Source organism: Tachyglossus aculeatus, chromosome 2 (assembly GCF_015852505.1).
Source record: "Tachyglossus aculeatus isolate mTacAcu1 chromosome 2, mTacAcu1.pri, whole genome shotgun sequence".
Classification (NCBI taxonomy): Eukaryota; Metazoa; Chordata; class Mammalia; order Monotremata; family Tachyglossidae; genus Tachyglossus; species Tachyglossus aculeatus.
In genome coordinates, this window is record NC_052067.1 from 168,511,144 (window position 1) to 168,538,399 (window position 27,256).

Sequence of the window (27,256 nt, forward strand, 5' to 3'; positions counted from 1 at the left end):
CACGGGGGGCTCACAGTTTTAATCCCCATTTTACAAATGAGGTAACTGAGGCACACGGACCTGGGGGCCAAAAGGATTTGGGTTCTAATCCGGCTCCAACACCTGTCTGCTGTGTGACCTTGGCAAGTCATTTAACTTCTCTATGCTTCAGTGACCTCAATACGATTGAATGAATGAATGAATGAATGAATGAATGTGAGCCCACTGTTGGGTAGGGACTGTCTCTATGTGTTGCCAATTTGTACTTCCCAAGCGCTTAGTACAGTGCTCTGCACATAGTAAGCGCTCAATAAATACGATTGATTGATTGATTGATTGATTGATTGAATGAATGAATGAATGAAAGGGATATGGAAGTTAAAAGACAAAGTATGCAAAGTCTGATCCTTGCCTTTCCATAGTGGGAGATGCCTGCTGGGATTTCGCCAGCAGTTATGAAAATTTCAGGATGAAGGACCATCTAGGAATTTTTTCTTGGTGGGAGAGCTCAGAGGGAATCCTGTAAATAGCTGGGTAATCACGGGTCATGAAGATGTTTCTTTTTGTTCATTCATTCACTCATTCATTCAATCGTACTTATTGAGCACTTACTGTGTGCACAGCGCTTGGAAAGTACAGGTTGGCAACATATAGAGGCGGTCCCTACCCAACAACGGGCTCACAGTCTAGAAGGGGGAGACAGACAACAAAACAAAACATGTGGTCAGGTGTCGTCATCAGAATAAATAGAAGTAAAGCTAGACGCACAACATTGACAAAATAAATAGAATAGTAAATATGTACAAGTAAAATAAATAGAGTAATAAATCCGTACAAGCATATATACAAGTGCTGTGGGGAGGGGAAGTGGCGTGGCTCAGTGGAAAGAGCCCGGGCTTGGGAGTCAGAGGTCATGGGTTCAAATCCCGGCTCCGCCAACTGTCAGCTGGGTGACTTTGGGCCAGTCACTTTACTTCTCTGGGCCTCAGTTCCCTCATCTGTAAAATGGGGATAAAAACTGTGAGCCCCCCCGTGGGACAACCTGATCACCTTGTAACCTCCCCAGCACTTAGAACAGTGCTTTGCACATAGTAAGTGCTTAATAAATGCCATTATTATTTGGAGAAGCAGTGTGGCTCAGTGGAAAGAGCATGGGCTTTGGAGTCAGAGGTCATGGGTTCGAATCCCGGCTCCTCCACATGTCTGCTGTGTGACCTTGGGCAAGTCACTTAACTTCTCTGAGCCTCAGTTACCTCATCTGTAAAATGGGGATTAAGACTGTGAGCCCCACATGGGACAACCTGATCACTTTGTACCCCCCCCAGCGCTTAGAACAGTGCTTTGCACACAGTAAGCGCTTAACAAATGCCAACATTATTATTGTTATTATTATTATTATTATTATTATTATTAAGGAGGTAGGGCGGGGGGAATAGGGAGGGGGAGAGGAAAAAGGGGGCTCAGTCTGGGAAGGTCTTCTGGAGGAGGTGAGCTCTCAGTAGGAAAGAGATATGACGAGGATGGGATTTCTGTTGTCTGTCTCCCCCTTCTAGACTGTGAGCCCATTATTGGGTAGGGACCGTCTCTATATGTTGCCGACTTGTACTTCTCAAGTGCTTAGTACAGTGCTCTGCACACAGTAAGCGCTCAATAAATACGATTGAATGAATGAGTGAATGAACTGTAAAATGGAGATGAAGACTGTGAGCTCCGTGAAGGACGGGGACTATATCCAACTGAATTACCTGGAGTCGACCCCAGCTCTTCAAACACATAGTAAGCCCTCAATGCATACCATTAAAAATAAAATATTGAATGTCTACCACATGCAGAACACTGTACTAAGAAGTGGGACAGTACATTACAGTTAGAAGATGTGATCGCTGCTTTCAAGGAGCTTACCGTCTAGCAAGGACCCCATCAAAAACTAGATGCAGAGGATAGGGAGTGGAGCATCATGGCCTAGTTTCTAGAGCCCAGGCCTGGGAGTCAGAGGACCTGGGTTCTAATCCCGGCTCCACCCCTTGTCTGCTGTGTGACCTTGGGCAAGTCACTTAACTTCTCTGTGCCTCAGTTACCTCATCTGGAAAATGGGGATTAAGAGTGTGAGCCCCCCATGGGACAACCTGATCATCTTGTAATCTCCCCAGTGCTTAGAACAGTCTTTGCATATAGTGCTTAATAAATGGCATTATTATTATTATTATTATTAATGGTAATAATAATAATAATAATCCCAGCTCCACCCCTTGTCTGCTGTGTGACCTTGGGCAAGTCACTTAACTTCTCTGTGCCTCAGTTACCTCATCTGTAAAATGGGGATTAAGAGTGTGAGCCCCCCATGGGACAACCTGATCATCTTGTAATCTCCCCAGTGCTTAGAACAGTCTTTGGATATAGCGCTTAATAAATGACATTATTATTATTATTATTATTATTATTATTATTATTATTATATTATTATTGATAATAATATAATATAATAATAATAATCCCAGCTCCACCCCTTGTCTGTTGTGTGACCTTGGGCAAGTCACTTAACTCCTGTAGGTCTCAGTTACCTCATCTGTAAAATGGGGATTAAGACTGTGAGCCCGATGTGGGACAGGGACTGTGTCCAACCTGATTACTTTGTATCTATCTACCCCAGTACTTAGAACAGTGCTTGGCACATAGCACTTAACATATACCATAATAATAATTATTATTATGATTATTATAATTATTTCATGGCATAGTGGATCTACCCCAAGGAAACTCAGGTCAGGAGAGAGATTTCTTCTTGAAATTTCTTTGTGCATTCATTCATCAGTGTCCCAATCAAAACAAATTCAAACTAAAGACAAGTATTGGTGTCCTCCATTTTTAGATAAGGGACACTCCTCTCCCAATGCTGCTCTTCTTTGAAACTTTCAGGGTTGATTGTCTTTCTGACTTCAGGCTAGTTCTCAGGAGGAAGGGATCTGAAGGGCAGATATGTGTTTGGACAGATCTATGGTTACAAACAATCCCACAAGCAGTTACGGTTTACTGATGGCCAACCATATTCCAACCACTGTACTAAGCACTTGGAAGAGTATGAGATAATTAATGCTTTCATTCATTCATTCATTCAATCATCATTAGTGAGCGCATACTATGTGCAGAGCTCTGCACTAAGTGATGTGGAGTACAATATAAGAATAAGCAGATGCATTTCCTGCCCATAACGAGTTTACAGTCTAGAGGGGGAGATAGACATTAACAGAAATAAATAAAGATTGTGAGCCCGTTGTTGGGTAGGGACCGTCTCTATATGTTGCCAACTTGTACTTCCCAAGCGCTTAGTACAGTGCTCTGCACACAGTAAGTGCTCAATAAATATGATTGAATGAAAGTGGTGTGGGGCTGGGAAGGGGGATGAATTAAGGCAGCAAGTCAGCGAAGCAAAAGTGGGAGAAGAGGAAAGGGGGGCTTAGTCAGGGAAGGCCTCTTGGAGGAGTTGGACTTTCAATTAAGCTTTGAAGCGGGGGAGAGTAATTATCTGTCAGAGAAGGGAATTATCAGAGAAGCAACGTGGTTCAGTGGAAAGAGCCCAGACTTGGGAGTCAGAGGTCGTGGGTTCTAATCCCGGCTCCACCACTTGACAGCTGTGTGACTTTGGGCAAGTCACTTCACTTCTCTGAGCCTCAATTCCCTCATCTGGAAAATGGGGATTAAGACTGTGAGCCCCACATCGGACAACCTGATCACCTTGTATCCCCCTCCAGCTCTTAGAACAGTGCTTTGCACATAGTAAGCGCTTAACAAATGCCATCATTATTATTATTATTATTATTATCTGTCAGATTTGAGAAGAGAAGGCTTTCCAGGTCAGAGGCGGGGCATGGGCCAAGGGTCGGCGGCATGACAGGAGAGATTGAGGTCCAGGGAGAAGGTTGTCATGAGAGGAGCGACGTGTGTGGGCCGGGTTGAAATAAGAGAGTCGTGAAGTGAGGTAGGAGGGGACAAGGGGATGGATGACTTTAAAGCAGATGGTTAGGACTTTTTGTTCGTATGATCCCTGCTTTCAAAACTCATTCATTCATTCGTTCATTCAATCATATTTATTGAGCGCTTACTGTGTGCAGAGCACCATGCTAAGCGCTTGGGAAGTACAAGTTGGCAACATATAAACAGGGTACCTACCCAACAACGGGCTCACAATCTAGAATCAATCAATCAATCAATCAATCGCATTTATTGAGCTCTTACTGTGTGCAGAGCACTGTACTAAGGGCTTGGGAAATACAAGTCGGCAACACATAGAGACAGTCGCTACCCAACAACAGGCTCACAGTCTAGAAGGGGGAGACAGAGAACAAAACCAAAGATACTAACAAAATGAAATAAATAGAATAGATATGTACAAGTAAGATAAATAAATAGAGTAATAAATATGTACAAACATATATACATATATACAGGTGCTGTGGGGAAGGGAAGGAGGAAAGATGGGGGAGATGGAGAGGGGGACGAGGGGGAAAGGAAGGAAGGGGTAGAGTAGCAGAGTAGCTAATCACAGAGTAGCAGCATGACTTATTGGATAGAGCCGAGACTTTGGAGTCAGAAGGACCTGGCTTCTAATCCTGACTCCACCACATGTCTGCTTTGTGACCTTGGGCAAGTCCCTTCACTTCTCTGGGCTTCAGTTACCTCATCTGTAGAATGGGGATTAAGACTGTGAGCCCCATGTAGGGCAGGGACTGTATTCAACCTGATTAACTTGTATCTACCCCAGTGCTTAGAACAGGGCCTGGAATACAGCGTGGCTCAGTGGAAAAGAGCCCGGGCTTTGGAGTCAGAGGTCATGAGTACAAATCCTGGCTCTGCCAATTGTCAGCTGTGTCACTTTGGGCAAGTCACTTCACTTTCTGCTCCTCAGTTCCCTCATCTGTAAAATGGGGATGAAGACTGTGAGCCCCCGTGGGACAACCTAATCACCTTGTAACCTCCCCAGTGCTTAGAACAGTGCTTTGCACATAGTAAGCACTTAATAAATGCCATTAAAATAAGAAACACAATTATTATTATTATTATCATCATTATGATTATTATCACCTGATATTTCTGATATTCTGATATTTCTGATATTCTGATATTTCTGATATTTCTGACATGATATTTCAGGAGTTTTTGATAAGTAAGAGCCTTGATCCCTTATAATAGGGTACTTAGTACAGTAGGTATAGCAATTGTATGAAGAAAGTGCATACCAACTTCTCTTTTTACTGGGAATTGAATGGATAATAACAGCTCTGGTACAGTTCCCACTGGGAAGAGTTTCTGACTGTCATCTCATTGTGGGCAGGAATTCTGTCTGTTCATTGTTGTATTGTACTCCACCAAGTGCTTCGTATAGTGCTCTGCAAACGGGAAGTACTCAATACACTCTATCAACTGTGTTATTAATAATAACAATAATAATAATGGTATTTGTTAGGCACTTTGTGCCAGGCACTGTATTAAGCACCGGGGTGCTGCCAAAACAGTAGAAAGTATAGACAGATGATTCTAACATCAATCAATTGTATAATAACAATAATGGTATTTGTTAAGCTCTTTACTATGTGCCAAGAACTGTTCTAAGTGCTGGGGTAGATATTTGTTTTGTTGTCTGTCTCCCCCTTCTAGACTGTGAGCCTGCTGTTGGGTAGGGACTGTCTCTATGTGTTGCCAAATTGTACTTCCCAAGCGCTTAGTACAGTGCCCTGCACACAGTAAGCGCTCAATAAATACGATTGAATGAATGGAATGAATACAAGCAAATCGGGTTGGACACAGTCCCTGCCCCATGTGGGGCTCACATTCTCAATCCCCACTTTACAGATGAGGCAACTGAAGCAAGGAAAAGTGAAGTGGCTTGCCCAAGATCACAAAGCAGACAGATGGTAGAGTCAGGATTAGAACCCATGACCTTCAGATTCCCAGGTTCTATCCACTTCGCTATGCTATGTGGTGTACATGTGGTTTAGGACAACATGGTTGTTTTACTGGGGTAACTGTAGTTGTGGATCTTATTTGCCTCTGCTCCTCTACCTTAGCTTGACCCCAGAACCTTCAGAAGATAAACTTCTTTGAATCCCACATTCCTTGTTGAATCCGACTTTAATAGTATCTTGCATGAGATTGCTAATATTATGTTTTTCATAGTAATAATAATAATGGTACTTGTTAAGCACCTGTATATATGTATATATGTTTGTACATATTTATTACTGTGTTTATTTATCTTACTAGTAAATAACTATTCTACTTATTTTATTTTGTTAGTATGTTTGGTTTTGTTCTCTGTCTCCCCCTTCTAGACTGTGAGCCCGCTGTTGGGTAGGGACTGTCTCTCTATGTTGCCAACTTGTACTTCCCAAGCGCTTAGTACAGTGCTCTGCACACAGTAAGCGCTCAATAAATACGATTGATTGATCGATTGATTGGGTGCCAAGCGTTGTTCTAAGTGCCTTGTTGAATCCCACTTAAATAGTATCTTGCATGAGATTGCGAATGTGGTTATGTTTTTCATAGTAATAATAATAATGATGGTACTTGTTCATTCATTCATTCAATCGTATTTATTGAGCGCTTACGGTGTGCAGAGCACTGTACTAAGTGCAAGAGCATGGGCTTTGGAGTCAGAGGTCATAGGTTCAAATCCCGACTCCAACAATTGTCAGCTGTGTGACTTTGGGTAAGTCACTTCACTTCTCTGTGCTCAATTCCCTCATCTGTAAAATGGGGATAAAGACTGTGAGTCCTACGTGGGACAACCTGATCACCTTGTAGCTACTCCAGCGCTTAGAACAGTGCTTTGCACATAGTAAGTGCTTAACAAATGCCATCAATATTATTATTATTATTACAAATCGGCAACATATAGAGATGGTCCCTACCCAACAGCGGGCTCACAGTCTAGAAGGGGGAGACACATAACAAAACAAAACATATTAACAAAATAAAATAAATAGAATAAATTTGTACAAATAAAACAAATAGAGTAATAAATACGTACAAACATATATACATATATACAGGTGCTGTGGGGAGGGGAAGGAGGTAAGGGAGGGGACAGGGAGGGGAAGGATGTGCCAAGCGTTGTTCTAAGTGCCTTGTTGAATCCCACTTAAATAGTATCTAGCATGAGATTGCGAATGTAGTTATGTTTTTCATAGTAATAATAATAATGGTACTTGTTAAGCATTTACTATGTGCAAAGTGTTGTTCTAAGTGCTGGAGTAGTTACACGTTAATCTGGTTGGAGACAGTCCCTGTCCCACATGGGGCTCACAGTCTTAATCCCCATTTTACTGATGAGGTAACTGAGGCCCAGAGAAGTGAAGAGACTTGCCCGAGGCCACACAGAGGACAAGTGGTGGAGCTGGGATTAGAACTGTGGTCCTTCTGACTCTCAGGCCTATTTATTTATTTATTTATTTTACTTGTACATATCTATCCTATTTATTTTATTTTGTTAGTATGTTTGATTTTGTTCTCTGTCTCCCCCTTTTAGACTGTGAGCCCACTGTTGGGTAGGGACTGTCTCTATGTGTTGCCAATTTGTACTTCCCAAGCGCTTAGTACAGTGCTCTGCACATAGTAAGCGCTCAATAAATACGATTGATGATGATGATGATGCTCTATCCAGTAGGCCATGCTGCTTCCTTGCTGCTCTTTAGGACAACAAGGTTATTTTCGGGGGGTAATCCTAGGTGTGGGGCTTACTTGCTCCTGCTCCTCAATGTTAGCCTGACCCAGGACCTTCAAATGATAATACTAATACTAATACTAATACTAATACTAATACTAATACTAATACTACTACTACTAATAATAATAATAATCTTGGTATTTGTTAAGCGCTTACTATGTGCAAAGCACTGTTCTAAGCACTGGACTTCTTTGAATCCCATCATTCATTGTCGAATCCCATAAAAACAGCATCTTGCATGAGAATGTGAATGCACTGATGTTTTCATGGCATTCAGGGCACAGTTATACCTTCTATCTGTTGCCTGCTATGCAGAAACCCAATAATTCAGTGAAAAGTCCGTACTTCATTCATTCATTCATTCAGTTGTATTTATTGGGCACTTACTGTGCGCAGAGCACTGTACTAAGTGCTTGGAAAGTCCAATTCGGCAACAGATAGAGACAATCCCTACCCAACAACAGGCTCACAGTCTAGAAGCGGGAGACAGACAATAAAAACAGGCATCAGTAGCATCAGAATAGATAAATAGAATAATAATAATAATAATAATAATGGCATTTATTAAGCGCTTACTATGTGCAAAGCACTGTTCTATGCGCTGGGGAGGTTACAAGGTGATCAGGTTGTCCCACGGGGGGCTCACAGTCTCAATCCCCATTTTCCAGATGAGGTAACTGAGGCCCAGAGAAGTGAAGTGACTTGCCTAAAGTCACACAGCCGACAGTTGGCAGAGCTGGGATTTGAACCCATGACCTCTGACTCCAAAGCCCGGGCTCTTTCCGTTGAGCCACGCTGCTTCTCCAATTATAGATATAAACACATCAGTGATAAAATAAATAGGATAATAGATATGCACATATATACATACTTTTATAAGTTCAGTCTATTACAAGATCTGGAAAAAGTATGTGGACTCTGAAGGCAGCTATTCACTCATTTATTCAGTTGTATTTATTGAGCACTTACTGTGTGCAGAGCACTGTACTAAGTGCTTGGAAAGTCCAATTCGGCAACAGAGACAATCCCTACCCAACAACAGGTTCACAGTCTAGAAGGGGAAGACAGACAATAAAAACAGGCATCAATAGCATCAGAATAGATAAATAGAATTATAGATATATACACATCAGTAATAAAATAAATAGAATAGTAGATATGCACATATATACATACTTTTATAAGTTCAGTCTATTACAAGATCTGGAAAAAGTATGTGGACTCTGAAGGCAGCTATTCATTCGTTTATTCAGTTATATTTATTGAGCACTTACTGTGTGCAGAGCACTGTACTAAGCGCTTGGAAAGTCCAATTCGGCAACAGAGATGATCCCCACCCAACAACAGGCTCACAGTCTAGAAGGGGGAGACAAACAACAAAAACAGGGATCAATAGATGCCTGTTCTAAACTGTGAGCCCATTGATGGGTAGGGACCATCTCTGTATGTTGCCAACTTGTACTTCCCAAGCGCTTAGTACAGTGCTCTGCACACAGTAAGTGCTCAATAAATATGACTGAATGAATCAATAGCATCAAAATAGATGAATAGAATTATAGATACATGCACATTAATAATAAAATATATATATAATAATAGATATGCACATATATACATACTTTTATAAGTTCAGTCTATTACAAGAGCTGGAAAAAGTATGTGGACTCTGAAGGCAGCTATTCATTCATTTATTCAATTGTATTTATTGGGCACTTACTGTGTGCAGAGCACTGTACTAAGCGCTTGAGAGAGTACAATAGAACAATAAAACAGACACATCCCCTGCCCACAATGAGTTTACAGACTAGAGGGGGAGACAGGCACTAACAGAAATAAATAAATGACAGATATGGACATTATCATCAATCGTATTTATTGAGCGCTTACTGTGTGCAGAGCACTGTACTAAGCGCTTGGGAAGTACAAATTGGCAACATATAGAGACAGTCCCTACCCAACGGTGGGCCCACAGTCTAAAAGGGGGAGACAGAACAAAACCAAACATACTAACAAAATGAAATAAATAGAATAGATATGTACAAGTAAAATAAATAAATAAATAAATACATAAATAAATAAATTAATGAATAAATAAATAAATAAATAAATAACATTAGTGCTATTCCAAGCTGTTTGAACTGGATTCGCAGTTTCAGTCTTCCCAGTTCTTGGACCAGTGAGGAGAGATTCCAATCCGGACTGAAAAAAACTAAGATGATGGGTTTCTGGACCCTTAACTCTACAAATCCCACTCTTCTCAGTTCCCACCTCATCAAAAACACCTCTCCCTTTTTACCCATCGACTCAAGATGCGAGTTCGGCTCCTATAAGCTAGAGTTTCCCCTGCTGGGTATCGAAGTTGAAGTTGAATTTGTCTTGGTGTGGCTGAAGATGAATTTATGTAGATTATAAAACACCCAGGCTAGGAAAAAATGCACTTTTTCTTCTTTAAGGTCAATTTAAGTAACTTAAACATGGATGAACTTTAAAAGTCAGAGCTTTCCACTTAATCCTTACTAAATGAGGAAAATTTGAAAATAAATCAGTTAAATAATGTAGTTATAAGTCACTGATGAATTCCTTTGGTGCTAATCTACATAAATACTTATACTCAGAAGTACATAAATGAATGTATGAATGCACATATATGCACTGTATATAAATCCATAGAAGGTTTTTCGCATTTGAGATTAAGTTACTTCTGGCGTAACTAGAATTGCTTTAATAAACTTCCATCAAATTAATTGAATGCTAATTAAATAGGATTTACCTGTTTCATTTTGAAGATACGTGTTTACAGGCCTTTTTTAATTTTATCAATCCTTTCCTACTCCTCTTATTCATAAAAAAACAAAATAGAATATATTTCCCTTTCTTCAGCAAATAAATGAACATATTCTTATAAGAATAAAGTAAAGGTAAAGTCGAAAAATTCAGAGGATTTTCTCTTTACCATAGCTGCTTGGAAGCAATGTTTTTCCCCACTAGTCTCTTTTCACTTCCTGGCATTTTTTAAAATGCCACATAAATTGCTAAAATGCTGAGTTTTGTACGTAAATTGCTAAAATGCTGAACATATAATAATGATGGCATTTGTTAAGTGCTTACTATTTGCCAAGCACTGTTCTAAACACTGGGGGGTGGAGGCAGGTGGATACAAGGTAATCAGGTTGTCCCATATGGGGCTCACAGTCTTCAACCCCATTTTACAGATAAGGGAATTGAGGCACAGAGAATAATAATAATAATAATAATAATGATAACAATAATAATAATAATAATAATGATAATAATAATAATAATAATAATGACATTTATTAAGTGCTTACTATGTGCAAAGCACTGTTCTAAGCGCTGGAGAGGTTACAAGGTGATCAGGTTGTCCCCTGGGGGGCTCACAATCTTAATCCCCATTTTACAGAAGCATTTTAGAGAAGCAGTGTGGCTCAGTGGAAAGAGCCCGGGCTTTGCAGTCAGAGGTCATGGGTTCAAATCCCGGCTCCACCAGCTGTCAGCTGTGTGACTTTGGGCAAGTCACTTCACTTCTCTGGGCCTCAGTTACCTCATCTGTAAAATGGGGATTAAGACTGTGAGCCACTGTGGGACAACCTGATGACCTTGTAACTTCCCCAGCGCTTAGAACAGTCTTTTGCACATAGTAAGCGCTTAAGAAATGCCATTATAGTTATTATTATTATTATTATTATTATTATTATTATTATTATTATTATTATTATTACAGATGAGGTAACTGAGGCACAGAGAAGTGAAGTGACTTGCCCAAAGTCACACAGCTGACAAGTGGCAGAGCCGGGATTTGAACCCATGACCTCTGACTTCAAAGCCTGTACTTTTTCCACTGAACCACATTGCAGTAGTATTTTACCAAATACCATTTAAAAAATCAGTCAGTCGTATTTACTGAGTATTTACTGTGTGCTGAGCACTGTACTGAATTCTTAGTAGAGTTCAGTACAATAGACTGTGTAGACACAATCTGTCCTCTCAAGGAGTTTACAGTCTAGTGAGGCCTTCAAACTTCTTCCATGATCTTTCTACTATTATTCTGGTATTTATTAAGTGTTTACTATGTGTCAAGTCCTGTACTAATCACTGGTGTAGATACAATTCAGTCTCTGACCCACATGGATCTCAAAGTTTATGTAGGAGGGACAACAGGTGTGAGGAAAATGAGGCACAGAGAAGTTAAATGACCCTCTCAGGGTCAAACAGCAGGTGAATGGCAGACCCAGAATTAGCACCTCCGTGATGAAGGGAGAAAATGATAATCATAATAATATGGTATTTGTTAAGCGCTTACTATGTGCCAAGCACTGTACTAAGCCCGGGGGAAGATACAAGCAAATTGGGTTGGAATCAGTCCCTGTCCCATGAGGGGCTCACAGTCTCAATCCCTATTTTAGAGTTGAGGTAACTGAGGTCCAGAGACGCTTAGTGACTCGCTCAAGGTCACACTGCAGAGGTGTGGCAGAGCAAGCAATCAATCAATCAATCATATTTATTGAGCGCTTACTGTGTGCAGAGCACTGTACTAAGTGCTCGGGAAGTACAAGTTGGCAACATATAGAGACAGTTCCTACCCAACAGTGGGCTCACAGTCTAAAAGGGGGAGACAGAGAACAAAACCAAACATACTAACAAAACAAAATAAATAGAATAGATATGTACAAGTAAAATAAATAAATAGAAAATAGAGTAATAAATATGTACAAACATATATACATATATACAGGTGCTGTGGGGAAGGGAAGGAGGTAAGATGGGGGGATGGAGAGGGGGACGAGGGGGAGAGGAAGGAAGGGGCTCAGTCTGGGAAGGCCTCCTGGAGGAGGTGAGCTCTCAGTAGGGATTAGAACCCACAACTTTCTGACTTCCGAGCCCATGCTCTATCCGTTATACCATGTAAACTCCTTGAGTGCAGGGATCATGTCAACCAATAGTTTTATACCCCCCCAAGTACTTAATTCAGGATCTGCACACAGAAGACAGTAAGCTCATTCAAGGCAGGGATCATTTACTAACTCTACCGTACTCTCCCAACCACTCAGCACAACTTTCTACACGCTGTACTAAGAGAAAAAAATCAACTGGGAGCTCCTTGAGGGCAGGGATTGTATACTCTGTTGTATCCTCCCAAGAACTCGGTACTGTGCTCTGCATAAAGTAGACGTTCAGAAAATATCACTGATCCGTTGTTTGAATTAGCTTAGTAATAATAATAATAATGATGGAACCCGTTGTTGGGTAGGGACTGTCTCTATATGTTGCCAACTTGTACTTCCCAAGAGTTTAATACAGTGCTCTGCACACAGTAAGCGCTCAATAAGTATGACTGAATAAATGAATGAATGTTAAGCACTTACTATGTGCAAAGCACTGTTATAAGCGCTGGGGAGGATACAGGGTGATCAGATTGTCCCACGTGGGGCTCACAGTCTTCATCCCCCTTTTACAGATGAGGTAACTGAGACACAGAGAATAATAATAATAATAATAATAATGATGGCATTTATTAAGCGCTTACTATGTGCAGAGCACTGTTCTAAGCGCAGGGGAGGTTACAAGGCAATCAGGTTGTCCCACAGGGGGCTCACAGTCTTAATCCCCATTTTACAGATGAGGTAACTGAGGCACAGAGAAGTTGAGTGACTCGCCCAAAGTCACACAGCTGACAATTGGCGGAACTGGGATTTGAACCCATGACCTCTGACTCCCAAGCCCATGCTCTTTCCATTGAGCCAGGCTGCTTCTCTTAGTGTATGAATCTTGGTTGAGTTGGTATTTTCAGATGAACTTTAACTTTTTCATTTCCTAATTTCACGGGTTCAGTTTCAATCAACCCATCAGTCATAATGACTGAGCCCCTAGTTTGTGCAGAGCACTGTACTAAGTGCTTGGAAAAGTCAATCAATCAATCAATCAATCAATCGTATTTATTGAGTGCTTACTGTGTGCAGAGCACTGTACTAAGCGCTTGGGAAGTACAAGTCGGCAACACATAGAGACAGTCCCTACTCAACAGCGGGCTCACAGTCTAGAAGAAGTCCAATATAACAGAGTTGGTAGAATTGTTCCCTGCCACCAAGGAGCTTACAGTCCAGAGGGGGAGAAGGACATTAAAATAAATTACAGATTTAAATATGATAATGAATTTAAATCTAATAATGATCTAGTAATCTAATAATAATGGTATTTATTAAGGATTTACTATGTGTCAAGCACTGGCCTAAGCACTGGGGGAGACACAAGGTTATCAGGTTGTCGCACGTGGGACTCACAGTCTTAATCCCCATTTTACAGATGAGGTCACTGAGGCACAGAGAAGTGGGGAGATATAAAGTTGTTAGGTTGTCCCACATGGGACCCATCGTCTTAATCTTCATGTGACAGATGAGGTCACTGAGGCACAGAAAAGTCGTCCCCCTCTCCATCCCCCCATCTTACCTCCTTCCCTTCCCCACAGCACCTATATATATGTATATATGGTTGTACATATTTTATTTATTTATTTATTTTACTTGTACATTTCTATCCTATTTATTTTATTTTGTTGGTATGTTTGGTTTTGTTCTCTGTCTCCCCCTTTTAGACTGTGAGCCCACTGTTGGGTAGGGACTATCTCTATGTGTTGCCAATTTGTACTTCCCAAGCGCTTAGTACAGTGCTCTGCACATAGTAAGTGCTCAATAAATACGATTGATTGATTGATTGATTGATATAAAGTTATCAGGTTGTCCCACATGGGACCCATAGTTTTAATCTCCATTTTACAGATGAGGTCACTGAGGCACAGAGAAGTGAAGTGACTTGCCCAGAGTCACACAGCTGGGAAGTGACAGAGCCGGGATTAGAACCCATGACTTCTGACTCCCCAGACCGGGCTCTTTCCACTGAACCACGCTGCCTGGTGTGGGGCTGAGCCTGGGGTGAATAAAGGGTGCGAATCAAAGGGCAAACATGACATGGAGGGAAGAGAAATTAGGCTGAGGCAGGATGGGGCTTAGTACAGTGTTTTGCACACAGTAAGTGCTCAGTAAATACGATTGAATGACTGAATGGGGTGAGGGCAGCTACAAAGGCAAGCTCAAGTTTGAGTGTGGATTTTCCCCCTTTTAGACTGTGAGCCCACTGTCGGGTAGGGACTGTCTCTATATGTTGCCAACTTGTACTTCCCAAGCGCTTAGTACAGTGCTCTGCATACAGTAAGTGCTCAATAGATATGAATGATGATGATGATGATGATGGTGCTGTAATATGCTGTTTTGTAGTAGTAAATCAGCGGAGTAAGATAGGAGGGAGGGAGGTCATAGAGTTCTTTAAAGCCAGTGGTAAGAAGTTTCTCCTTTACATGGAGGTGAATGTGCAACCACTGAAAGTTCTAAACACGGGCTGAACGGGTTTTTAGAAAAATAATCTGGGCAGGACAGTGTTGTATGGACTGTAGAAGGAAGGGACAGAAGGCTGGGACTTCAACAGGGAGACTGATAGTAGTAATTGTCAGCTCTGTGACTTTGGGCAAGTCACTTAACTTCTCTGTATATATGTATATATGTTTTTACATATTTATTACTCTATTTATTTATTTATTTTACTTGTACATATCTATTCTATTTATTTTATTTTGTTAATCTGTCTTGTTTTGTTCTCTGACTCCCCCTTCTAGACTGTGAGCCCACTGTTGGGTAGGGACCATCTCTATATGTTGCCAACTTGTACTTCCCAAGCGCTTAGTACAGTGCTCTGCACACAGTAAGCGCTCAATAAATATGATTGAATGATTGATTGATAATAATAATTATGGTATTTGTTAAGCACTCACTATGGACCAAGAACTGTACTAAGTGCTGGGGTTGGTACAATAAACGTCCAATACAAAAAGTATACAGTAAGCACCCAATAAATACAATTGAATGAATGACTCCAATCAAATCAGGTTGGACACAGTCCCTGTCCCACATGGGGCTCACAGTCATTCATTCATTCATTCAATTGTATTTATTGAGCGCTTACTGTGTGCAGAGCACTGTACTGAGCACTTGGGAAGTACAAGTTGGCAACACATAAGTAACATAGGCAACATATAAGTCGCCATCCCCATTTTACAGATGAGAGAACTGAGGAATAGAGAAGTGAAGTGACTTACCCAAGGTCACACAGCAGACAAGTGGTGGAGCCGGGATTAGAACCCATGACCTTCTGACTCCCAGGCCTGGGCTCTATAATAATAATAATAATAATAATAATATTATTATTGGTATTTGTTAAGCACTTACTATGTGTAAAGCACTGTTCTAAGCACTGGGGAGGTTACAAGGTGATCAGGTTGTCCCGGGGGGGGTGGGGGGGGGTGGTAACAGTTTTAATCCCCATTTTCCAGATGAGGGAACTGAGGCACAGAGTAGTGAAGTGACTTGGCCAGGGTCACACAGCAGACATGTGGCGGAGCTGGGATTCGAACCCATGACCTCTGACTCCAAAGCCCGGGTTCTTTCCACTGAGCCACGCTGCTTCTCATGCTTCTACCTCCCAGTAATCAAGGTGGGATTGGATAAATGCTTGGATCAGGGTGGTCGCAGTTTGGATGGAGACTTCAGAGCAGATCTTTGCTGGGTTGAGAAAGAAGAGCCGACAGGACTTGGTGACAGATCGAGTATGTGGGTTGAGTGGGAGCTATTTAGAGGGGAATGCCAGGGTTAAGGGCTTGCTGTCTACAGCCATGGGAATGTGAGGAGAGGACAGGGTTTGAGTGGGAAGATGAGGAGTTCTGTTTTGGGCATGCTAAGTTTAAGGCGTCGGTGGCAAATCCGAGTAGACCTGTCCTAAAGGCAAGAAGAAATACAAGACGGCAGAGAAGATGGAGATGGAGATGTGGGAATCGTCTGCCTAGAGACGGTAGTTATGGGAGCGAATGAGTTCTCCGAGGGACTGCGTGTGGATGGAGAATAGTAGGAGACCCAGAACTGAGCCCTGAGGGACACCCACAGTTGTTCTTCTTCTTGTTCTTGTTCTTCTTCTTCTTTCTTCTTCTTCTCCTTCTTCTTCTTCTTCTTTCTTCTTCTTCTTCTTCTTCTTCTTCTTCTTCTTCTTCTTCTTCTTCTTCTTCTTCTTCTTCTTCTTCTTCCTCTTCTTCCTCCTCCTCCTCCTCCTTCTTCTTCGTCTTCTTCTTTCTTCTTCTTCTTCTTCTTCTTCTTCTTCTTCTTCTTCTTCTTCTTCCTCTTCTTCTTCTTCTTCTTCTTCTTCTTCTTCTTCTTCTTCTTCTTCTTCTTCTTCTTCTTCTTCTTCTTCTTCTTCTTCTTCCTCTTCCTCCTCCTCCTCCTCCTCTTCCTCCTCCTCCTTCTTCTTCGTCTTCTTCTGTCTTCTTCTTCTTCTTCTTCTTCTTCTTCCTCCTCCTCCTCCTCCTCCTCCTTCTTCTTCGTCTTCTTTCTTCTTCTTCTTCTTCTTCTTCTTCTTCTTCTTCTTCTTCTTCTTCTTCTTCTTCTTCTTCTTCTTCTTCTTCTTCTTCTTCTTCTTCTTCCTCCTCCTCCTCCTCCTCCTCCTCCTCCTCCTTCTTCTTCGTCTTCTTCTTTCTTCTTCTTCTTCTTCTTCTTCTTCTTCTTCTTCTTCTTCTATTATATAATATATAATAATAATAATAGTATTCATTAAGCTCTGACTATGTGCCAGACATTGCACTAGGTATTCATTCATTCAATCATATTTATAAAGCGCTTACTGTGAGCCCACTGTTGGGTAGGGACCGTCTCTATATGTCGCCAACTTGTACTTCCCAAGCACTTAGTACAGTGCTCTGCACACAGTAAGCGCTCAATAAATACGATTGATTGGTTGATTACTGTGTGCAGAGCACTGTACTAAGTGCTTGGGAAGTACAAGTCGGCAACACATAGAGACGGCCCCTACCCAACAGCGGGTTCACAGTCTAGATGTACTGAGATGGATACAAGCAAATCGAGTTGGACACAGTCCCTGACCCATGTGGAGCTCAAAGTCTCAATCTCCATTTTCCAGATGAGGTAACCTGAGGCCCGGGTCAGTGAAGTGACTCAAGCTCACATAGCAGACCAGTGGCAGAGCTTGGATAATAATAATAATCATGGTTTTTGTTAAGCATTTACTACATGCCAAGCGCTGTTCTAAGTGCTGCGGTAGATGCAAGGTAATCAGGTTGTCCCACATGGGGCTCACAGACTTCATCCCCATTTTAATAATAATAATAATAATGACATTTGTTAAGAGCTTACTATTTGCAAAGCACTGTTCTAAACGCTGGGGGGATACAATGTGATCAGGTTGTCTCATGTGGGGTTTACAATCTTAATTCCCATTTTACAGATGAGGTAACTGAGGCACAGAGAAGTTAAGTGACTTGCCCAAAGACACACAGCCGATAAGTGGCGGAGCTGGGACTAGAACCCATGACCTCTGACTCCCACGCCCAGGTTCTTTCCACTGAGCCACGCTGCTTAGTGATTAAAACCTGTGACTTACTGATTTCCGAGCTCTTGCGCTATCCACCGTGCCATGGTAGGACATGGTGGAGGAGCCCTCAAAAGAACCTGAGAATGAGTGGTGAGAGAGATAGAAAGAGAATGAGAATGAGCAGCCAGAGAGATAAGAGGAGAACCAGGAGAGAAAATCAATCAATCAATCAATCAATCGTATTTATTGAGCACTTACTGTATGCAGAGCACTGTACTAAGTGCTTGGGAAGTACAAGTTGGCAACATATAGAGACAGTCCCTACCCAACAGTGGGCTCACAATCTAAAAGGGGGAGACAGAGAACAAAACCAAACATACTAACAAAATAAAATGAATAGAATAGATATGTACAAGTAAAATAAATAGATCAATAAATAAATAGAATAATAAATATGTACAAACATATATACATATATACAGGTGCTGTGGGGAAGGGAAGGAGGTAAGATGGGGGGGATGGAGAGGGGGACGAGGGGGAGAGGAAGAGAGTCAGTGAAGCCAAGGTTAGATAACCTGTTGAGGAGAAGGGGGTGGTTCACAATGTCAAAGGCAACCGAGAGGTTGAGGAGGATTAGGATAGATTAGGAAACCATTGGATTTGGCAAGAAGGAGGTCATCGGTGATCTTTGAGAGGGAGGTTACTGTGGATTGCAGGAGAAAGACGCCAGATTGGAAAGGCTCATGGACAGAATTGGAGGAGGTGGTGGGAACAGACAACTCTCTCAAGGAGCTGGAGAGGAATGATAGATGGGAGACGGAGCCTTAACTCGAGGGAGCAATGGTCAAGGGAGGGTTTTTTTTAGGATGGGGAGACATGAGAATAATTTTGTTTTGTTGTTCATTTGTTTTGGTGGGGGTTTATGGTATTTGTTAAGTGCTAACAGTTTCAGGCACTGTACTAAATCCTGAGGTAGATACAAGCTAATCAGGTTGGACACAGGCCGTGTCCCACAAGGGGCTCACAGTCTTAATCCCCATTTTGAAGCCAAGATAACTGAGGCCCAGAGAATTAAGTGACTTGCCCGGGGTCACACAGCAGACACGTATCTACCCCAGCTTTAGTACAGTGCCTGGCACAGAGTAAGTGCTTAACAAGTACCATCATTCTGAAGTGGAGGAGCCAGGAATAGAACCCAGATTTGAAAGCAGTGGGGAAGAAATCACTGGAGAGTGAAAGATTGAAGATGGGGGTCAAGGAGGGAAGGAGGGATGGGGATGGAAGTGGAGAGGGTATTATTATCATTATTATCTTTTTTGTATTTATGCGCATGTATCTACTCCAGCTTTAGTACAGTGCCTGGCACATAGTAAGTGCTTAACAAGTACCATCATTCTGAAGTGGAGGAGCCAGGAATAGAACTCAGATTCGGAAGCAGTGGGGAAGAAATCACTGGAGAGTGAAAGATTGAAGATGGGGGTCAAGGAGGGAAGGAGGGATGGGGATGGAAGTGGAGAGGGTATTATTATCATTATTATCTTTTTTGTATTTAAGCGCTTACTAAGTTTCAGATAAGAACTGGGGTGGGTACAAGCAAATCAGGTTGGACACAGTCCCTTTCCCACATGAGGACAAGGGACAAGAGATTCATTCATTCATCCATTCAATCATATTTATTGAGCGCTTGCTGTGTGCAGAGCACTGTACTAAGCGCTTGGGAAGCGCAAGTTGGCAACATATAGAGATGGTCCCTATCCAACAACGGGCTCACAGTCTAGAAGGGGGCGACAGACAACAAATAGACAGGTGTCAAGTTGTCAGAACAAATAGAATTAAAGCTAAATGCACATCATTAGCAAAATAAGTAGAATAGTAAATATGTACAAGTAAAATAAATAGAGTAATAAATCTGTACAAATAAATATACAGGTGCTCTGGGGAGGGGAAGAAGGTAGGGTAGGGGGGATGGGGAGGAGGAGAGGAAAAAGGGGGCTCAGTCTGGGAAGAGTGGTGGGGGCCAGGGTGGAGAGGGTTGCGGGACGGAGTGAAACATCTGAAAGAACCGGAGAGGGCAATTGTCATAGGCATCGATAGGGTGAAGAAATGATGTGGCCAAGCAGAAGAGAGAACAGAGGTAAAGCAGGCAAGGATGACAAGGTCAGCCTGAAACTGGTATTTTCGCCAGCAGCGCTCTACAGCTCATGTACAGGGCCAAAGGCAGCCGACTGTGGAGGGATTCAGGGCTGAGGGTTAGTGGTAGAAGGAGCACCGTGGCCCAGTGGAAAGACCACTGGCCTGGGAGTCAACAGGTCCTGGGTTCTAATCCTGTCTCTGCCCTTCTTCTGCTGGGTGACCTTGGGCTAGTCACTTCACTTCTCTGGGCCTCAGTGACCTCATCTGGAAACTGAGGATTAAGACTGTGAGCCCCATGTGAGACAGGGATTGTGTCCACCCCAATTTGCTTGAAGCCACCCCAGCACTTAGAACAGTGCCTTGTGCATATCAATCAATCAATCAATCAATCAATCAATCGTATTTATTGAGCGCTTACTATGTGCAGAGCACTGTACTAAGCGCTTGGGAAGTACAAATTGGCATCACATAGAGACAGTCCCTACCCAACAGTGGGCTCACAGTCTAAAAGGGGGAGACAGAGAACAGAACCAAACATACCAACAAAATAAAATAAGTAGGATAGAAATGTACAAGTAAAATAAATAAATAAATAAATAAATAAATAGAGTAATAAATATGTACAACCATATATACATATATACAGGTACTGTGGGGAAGGGAAGGAGGTAAGACGGGGGGATGGAGAGGGGGGCGAGGGGGAGAGGAAAGAAGGGGCTCAGTCTGGGAAGGCCTCCTGGAGGAGGTGAGCTCTCAGCAGGGCCTTGAAGGGAGGAAGAGTATAGTAAGTGTTTAACAAATATAATAATAATAATAATAATAACAATAATAATAATAATAATAATAATAATAATAATATGAGATGGATGAAGGGATGAGTTGAGATCAGAAAAACTGGTGTGGTTGAGGGTGTTGATTTGTGTGTCGAGGGATGGCAGTTTGGACATGATTAAATGTATATATGTATATATGTTTGTACATATTTATTACTCTATTTTACTTGTACATATTTATTCTATTTATTTTATTTTGTTAATATGTTTTGTTTTGTTGTCTGTCCCCCCTTCTAGACTGTGAGCTCACTGTTGGATAGGGACCTCCTCTATATGTTGCCAACTTGTACTTCCCAAGCATTTAGTACAGTGCTCTGCACACAGTAAGTGCTCAATAAATATGATTGAATGAATGAATGAATGAAATGTTGGAGGAATCAGAGGACCTGCATTCTCATCCTTGCTCTGCCGATTGTATGCTGTGTGACCTTGGGCAAGTCACTTAACTTCTCCGTCCCTCAGTTTCCTCATCTGTACAGTGGGGATTACATCTCATTCCTTCTTCCCTAGACTGTGAGCCCCTTGCAGGACAGGGGCTGTGTCTAACTTGATAACCTCGATCTAACAGCGTCTAGAACAGTGCTTGGCACAGAGTAAGCGCTTAACAAATACCATAAGACATTATAATTATTAAATTGGGGCATGATTACTTGAAAGAATTTGTGCAGGTGAATCGACTGGCATTCACTGCGGGGAAAGGATAGATTTGTGGGGAGCAGCAGGTGAGGAGATTGTGGTCAGATAGAGGGATTTCAGAAGTTAATGGCACACGGATTTTATCGGTGTAATTTCTATTATGTTTTTAACTTGTTTCCTCAGCAGCATTTACAGTTTTTATTACCATCAACATTTATTGTACAGAATTTCCCAGAACTCCTGGTACAATATCCAGGAAGTTCATACATCATGTTTACGTGACCTTGAATGCGCTTTAATCAAATGGCTGAAGGAAAGCACTAAGCTGGAGGAAACGTTTAAATTATGCACCTTGTGAATAATTCTGTACCCACCACAGCCTTCTTTCAAATGGCCAATACTCTTCCACGCTAATCATATCTGTTAGCAAATATCGGGGCAAGAACAAATGGCCCCATGACCTGCATTAATTGAGTGGAAAGTTTTCAGATATGCATCCGCTTGGGTTAGGGATGTAATGCTTTTCAAAAATTTTCAACTGGTAATGCAACTTCACCTCAATTCTGTCTCTGAGAAGCAGTGAGAAATCACTTTTTAAAGACTTGACTCCTATTTCTCATCGAGCCTTTTCGAAAGGATGCCTTTCTTGTGAAATGAGTAACGTTGGAATCATTTGCATCAAATTGGGAAATTAAAAAAGGAGCATTTCAGTGGAATCATCCGAGCCTCTTTCTTTCCTTTGAAATTCAGTTGAGGGATTGCAATTTTGTCAACACGAGAGGAAATACATGAGAATGTTGTTTTATTAAAGGGTTTATATAGCAATCAGAAGCCTAACTCTTCTCCTGCGTAAAATCCACGGTTTAGTGTTTGCAAAGTTCAGTCTGTTAACACTGAAGTCGGTTAAGTTCGGACGCTGGCTAAGACGGTAAATTTGTGCTTCTTCTGGGGCGATCTTATCAAAGTCATAGTGTGATTTCTGTGTGGTGCTTTTTTTTTCTTTTAACGTACATCTATGAAGTGCAGCGCTCTGATCAATGCGCACTTCTTTTTTCCCCCATTTCCCTAAATACATCATGAAAAAAGGATGCGGTTTCCGCCTTAATTGCTTGTGCCTTTTATGCACAATCCTCTCTCCCGGCCAGAATTGTGAAGAGTGTTAGTAAAAGGCTGCACAATACGGCTTTTCATTAACTCTCAGCAAGGCCCACAAAAGAAGCCTGTTGGAAAGAGTGAATGCAGGAGTTTAATTTGCAGGTGGAGAGTAGATAAAAGGTGCTGACGCCCGTATTATTCTCTTACTTAGGTGACCCTTACCCTGTTCAGCTGATTCCAACTACCATGGCAGCCGCTGCTGCCGCCACGGCTACCCCGGGTTTAAGTCCGCTCCAACTGCAGGTAAGTCTGGACACAAAGCGGCAGAGCCAAAGGTTAAGTAAAGAGGGCAAACAGTTTTCTCCTCTGTCGGCGCACGAGGTAGGGGAGATTATTTCGGTTTATTTCTTCTTCTTCTACCGGCACACCCTCTCCCGTCCCATTTGGATGGCTCTCCTTTCCTACTCCTTCGATCAATTTTTAGGAGAAGCAGCGTGGCGCAGTGGAAAGAGCCCGGGCTTTGGAGTCAGAGATTACGGGTTCAAATCCCCGCTCCGCCAATTGTCAGCTGTGTGACTTTGGGCAAGTCACTTAACTTCTCTAGGCCTCAGTTCCCTCATCTGTAAAATGGGGATTAAGACCGTGAGCCCCCCCGTGGGACAACCTGCTGACCTTGTAACCTCCCCAGAGCTTAGAGCGGTGCTTTGCACATAATGAGTGCTTAATAAATGCTATTATTATTATTGTTATAATTATTTTTATTATTATGAGCCTCAATTTGTCTTTCCTTTAACTGGAGCGTGGATTGTTTTGTTTCTCTTGCGGTGTTTCCACCTCACAGGGAATGTTGGCTTGGGACTTAATTTCGCACCCATCGAACACGATATAGTTAGCATCAACGCAGTGGGGGCCTGGTGGATAGGGGATGGGCTTGGGACTCAGAAGGACCTGGGTTGTGATTCTGGCTTGGCCACTGGCCTGCTGTGCAACCTTGAACAAATCACTTAACTTCTCTGTGCCTCAGTGACTATGTCTGTAAAATGGGGATTAAGACTGTGGGCCCCATGTGGACAGGGTCTGTGTTTTGTTTTGTTTTTTAATGGTGTTAGTAATAATAACAATAATAATTATGGCATTTGTTAAGCACTTGCTATGTGCTGAGCACTGTTCTAAGTGCTGGGGTAAATACAAGGTAATCAGGTTGTCCCACGTGGGGCTCACAGTCTCAATCCCCATTTTACAGATGAGGTAACTGAAGCCCAGAGAAGTGAAGTGACTTGCCCAAGGTCACACAGCAGACAAGTGGTGGAGCTGGGATTAGAACCCATAATAATAAATAATAATAATAATAATGGCATTTGTTAAGTGCATACTATGTGCCAAGCACTGTTCTAAGTGCTGGAGAGGATACAAGGTGATCAGGTTGTCCCATGTGGGGCTCACGTCTTAATCCCCAACTTACAGACGAGGTAACTGAGGCACAGATAATAATAATGATGGCATTTATTAAGCTCTTACTATGTGCAAAGCACAGAGAAGTTAAGTGACTTGCCCAAAGTCACTCAGCTGACAAGCGGCAGAGCTGGGATTTGAACCCATGACCTCTGACTCCCAAGCCCGGGCTCTTTCCACTGAGCCACGCTGCTTCTCTGACTCTGATCAATCAATCAATTGTATTTATTGAGCGCTTACTGTGTGCAGAGCACTTAAGCAGTGTACTGCTTAGTACACTGTACACTTAGTACACTGTACACTTAGTACACTTAGCACTGTACTAAGTACTCTGATGATCTCTGACTCTCAAGCCTGGGCTCTTGCCACTAAGCCATGCGATTTCTATGTTCCAGGCACGGTTCTGTGCACTGGGGTGGATACAAGATCATCAGGTTGGACACAGTCCCACATGGGGCTTAATCCCCATTTTACAGATGAGGGAACTGAGGCACAGAAAAGTTAAACGATTAGCCCAAGCAGACAAGTGATGAAACTAGTTTTAGAACCCAGTTCCTCTGCTACCAAGCCCACACTCTATCCATGAGGCCACAGTGCTTGAGAATTGCTAAACTCCCTTTAGATTGTAAAATCATGTGGGCAGGTAAAGTGCCTGCTAAATAACTGTGTCTGCTAACTCTATTCTACTGTACTCTCCCAAGTGCTTAGTACAGTGTTCTGCTATTGCAAGCACTCAACAAATATCAGTAGTAATAATTCTTATGGTAACTCAATAATCAATCAGTTGATGCTATTTATTGAGAGCTTAATATGTGCAGAGCACTAGGGGCTTGGGAGAGTACAATGCCACAGGGTTGACTGACGTGTTTCCTCTCCCCAAAGAGCTTTTAGCCTTAGAGGGGTGACAGACATTATTTCAAATCAATTACAGATATGTATGTAAGTAAGTACTGGGGCACGGAGGATGATGTGAATTTCAGTGCTTAAGGGGACAGATCCAAGTGTGATGGCGACTCAGAAGGGAGAGGGAGTGGGGGAAATGAGGGCTTAATTAACTGGGAAGAGATGTGGTTTGGAAGGTGCGGGAGAGTAATGGCCTGTCAGGTGTGGAAGGGGTGGGAATTCCAGGTCAGAGGAAAGATGTAGAGAAGCAGCGTGGCTCAGTGGAAAGAGCCCAGGCTTTGGAGTCAGAGGTCATGGGCTCAAACCCCGGCTCCGCCAATTGTCAGCTGTGTGACTTTGGGCAAGTCACTTCACTTCTCTGGGCCTCAGTTACCTCATCTGTAAAATGGGGATGAAGACTGTGAGCCCCTCCGTGGGACAACCTTATCACCTTGTATCCTCCCCAGTGGTTAAAACAGTGCTTTGCACCTAGTAAGCACTTAACAAATACCAAAATTATTATTATCATTATTATTATTATATGTGGCAATAATTATGGTATCCGTTAAGCGCTTACTATGTGCCAGGCACTGTATTACGTACTGGGATAGATACAAGCAAATTAGCTTGGATGCGGTCCCTGTCCCTCATGGGGCTCAGAATCTCAATCCTCATTTTCCAGATGAGGTAACTGAGGCACAGAGAAGTAAAATGACTTGTCCAAGATCACACAGCGGACAAGTGGCAGAGTCGGGATTAGAACCCATGATCTTCTGAGTCCCAGGCCCTTTCTTTATCCACTAGGCCACGCTGCTTCCCAAGATAGACACCGTCTCATACCGCCCTCTCTTTTCAAGCGCTTAGTACAGTGCGCTCAATAAATAGCATTGATTGATTTCCTTTCTTTTGAAGCCCATGTCATCCTCCTCTACCTCCCACTCCATTACTAGACTAGACTGTACTTTCATTGTCGTATTTATTGAGCGCTTACTGTGTGCAGAGCACCTTACTAAGCGCCTGCACGGTACTAAGCGACTGGAGTTACTTAAATGGTGAACCTCAAACGGGACAGGGACTCTGTCCAATCTAATTTACTTGTGTCTACCTCCGCACTAAGTACAGTGTTTGACACCTGGAAAGCTCTCAACAAAGCCCGTAAAAAAAAATGAGGTAGTGAGAGTAAGTATGCATACTGGATTGTAATAGGAAATCAGTGAGGTAAGGGGGAAAGATGATTGGGTGCCTTAAAGCCGATGGTAAGGAATTTCATTTGAGCATAAATGATCCTTGCAAGGATTCTGTCTCCTCCTAACTCTACCTCTTTCAAGCTCTTAACATAATGATCTGCCCAAATTATACATTTTTTAAGTGCTTTCTATGTGCCAGGCACTGTACTAAATGTGTTATTCCATAAAGGCATTATTGACCGATTGAAATGAACATTTAGAGGCTAATCTATCTATGGTATTTATTGAGCACTTAGGTTGTGCAGGGCACCGAACTAAGCTCTTCGGAGACACGTGCCCTGTTCACTGTATAGCTAAGCCAGCTCTTAGTTCATTCATTCATTCATTCAATCGTATTTATTGAGCGCTTACTGTGTGCAGAGCACTGTACTAAGTGCTTGGGAAGTACAAGTTGGCAACATATAAAGACGGTCCCTACCCAACAGTGGTCTCACAGTCTAGAAGGGGGAGACAGAGAACAAAACAAAACATATTAACAAAACAAAATAAATAGAATAAACATGTACAAATAAAATAGAGTAATAAATATGTACAAACATATATACATATATACAGACATATACATATATACAGGTACAATACTTGGCGCATAATAAGCGCTTACTAAATACTATTATGGTCATTGGTATCATGATAAGGTTATGGTGAATACAGCTAAGTGTGTAGGGACTTTTTAGGGGGCTTTGGAAAGTAGGGAATACCTCGTGGGAGAGATGGGATTTCAGGAGGCCTCTGGAGGTGGGAAAACTAGTGACATGGTGGATTGGACGGAGATAGGTGAAGTTTACAGACAGGAGGAAGGTCAAGAGAAAGGGCCAGAGGAGAGGAATCCAGAACGA

The 27,256-nt window shown here is 42.2% G+C and overlaps 1 protein-coding gene across 1 annotated transcript in view; it reads left to right on the forward strand.

The window, feature by feature from the left end:
• The window catches only part of SOX5 (SRY-box transcription factor 5), a 583,674-nt gene that overhangs the window by 428,519 nt on the left and 127,899 nt on the right, over nt 1-27,256 (forward strand). Inside the window, exon 8 of the mRNA XM_038741985.1 lies at nt 23,048-23,139. Within this exon, the coding sequence (XP_038597913.1) occupies nt 23,048-23,139 (92 nt within the window). The remainder of the gene's footprint in view (nt 1-23,047; nt 23,140-27,256) is intronic.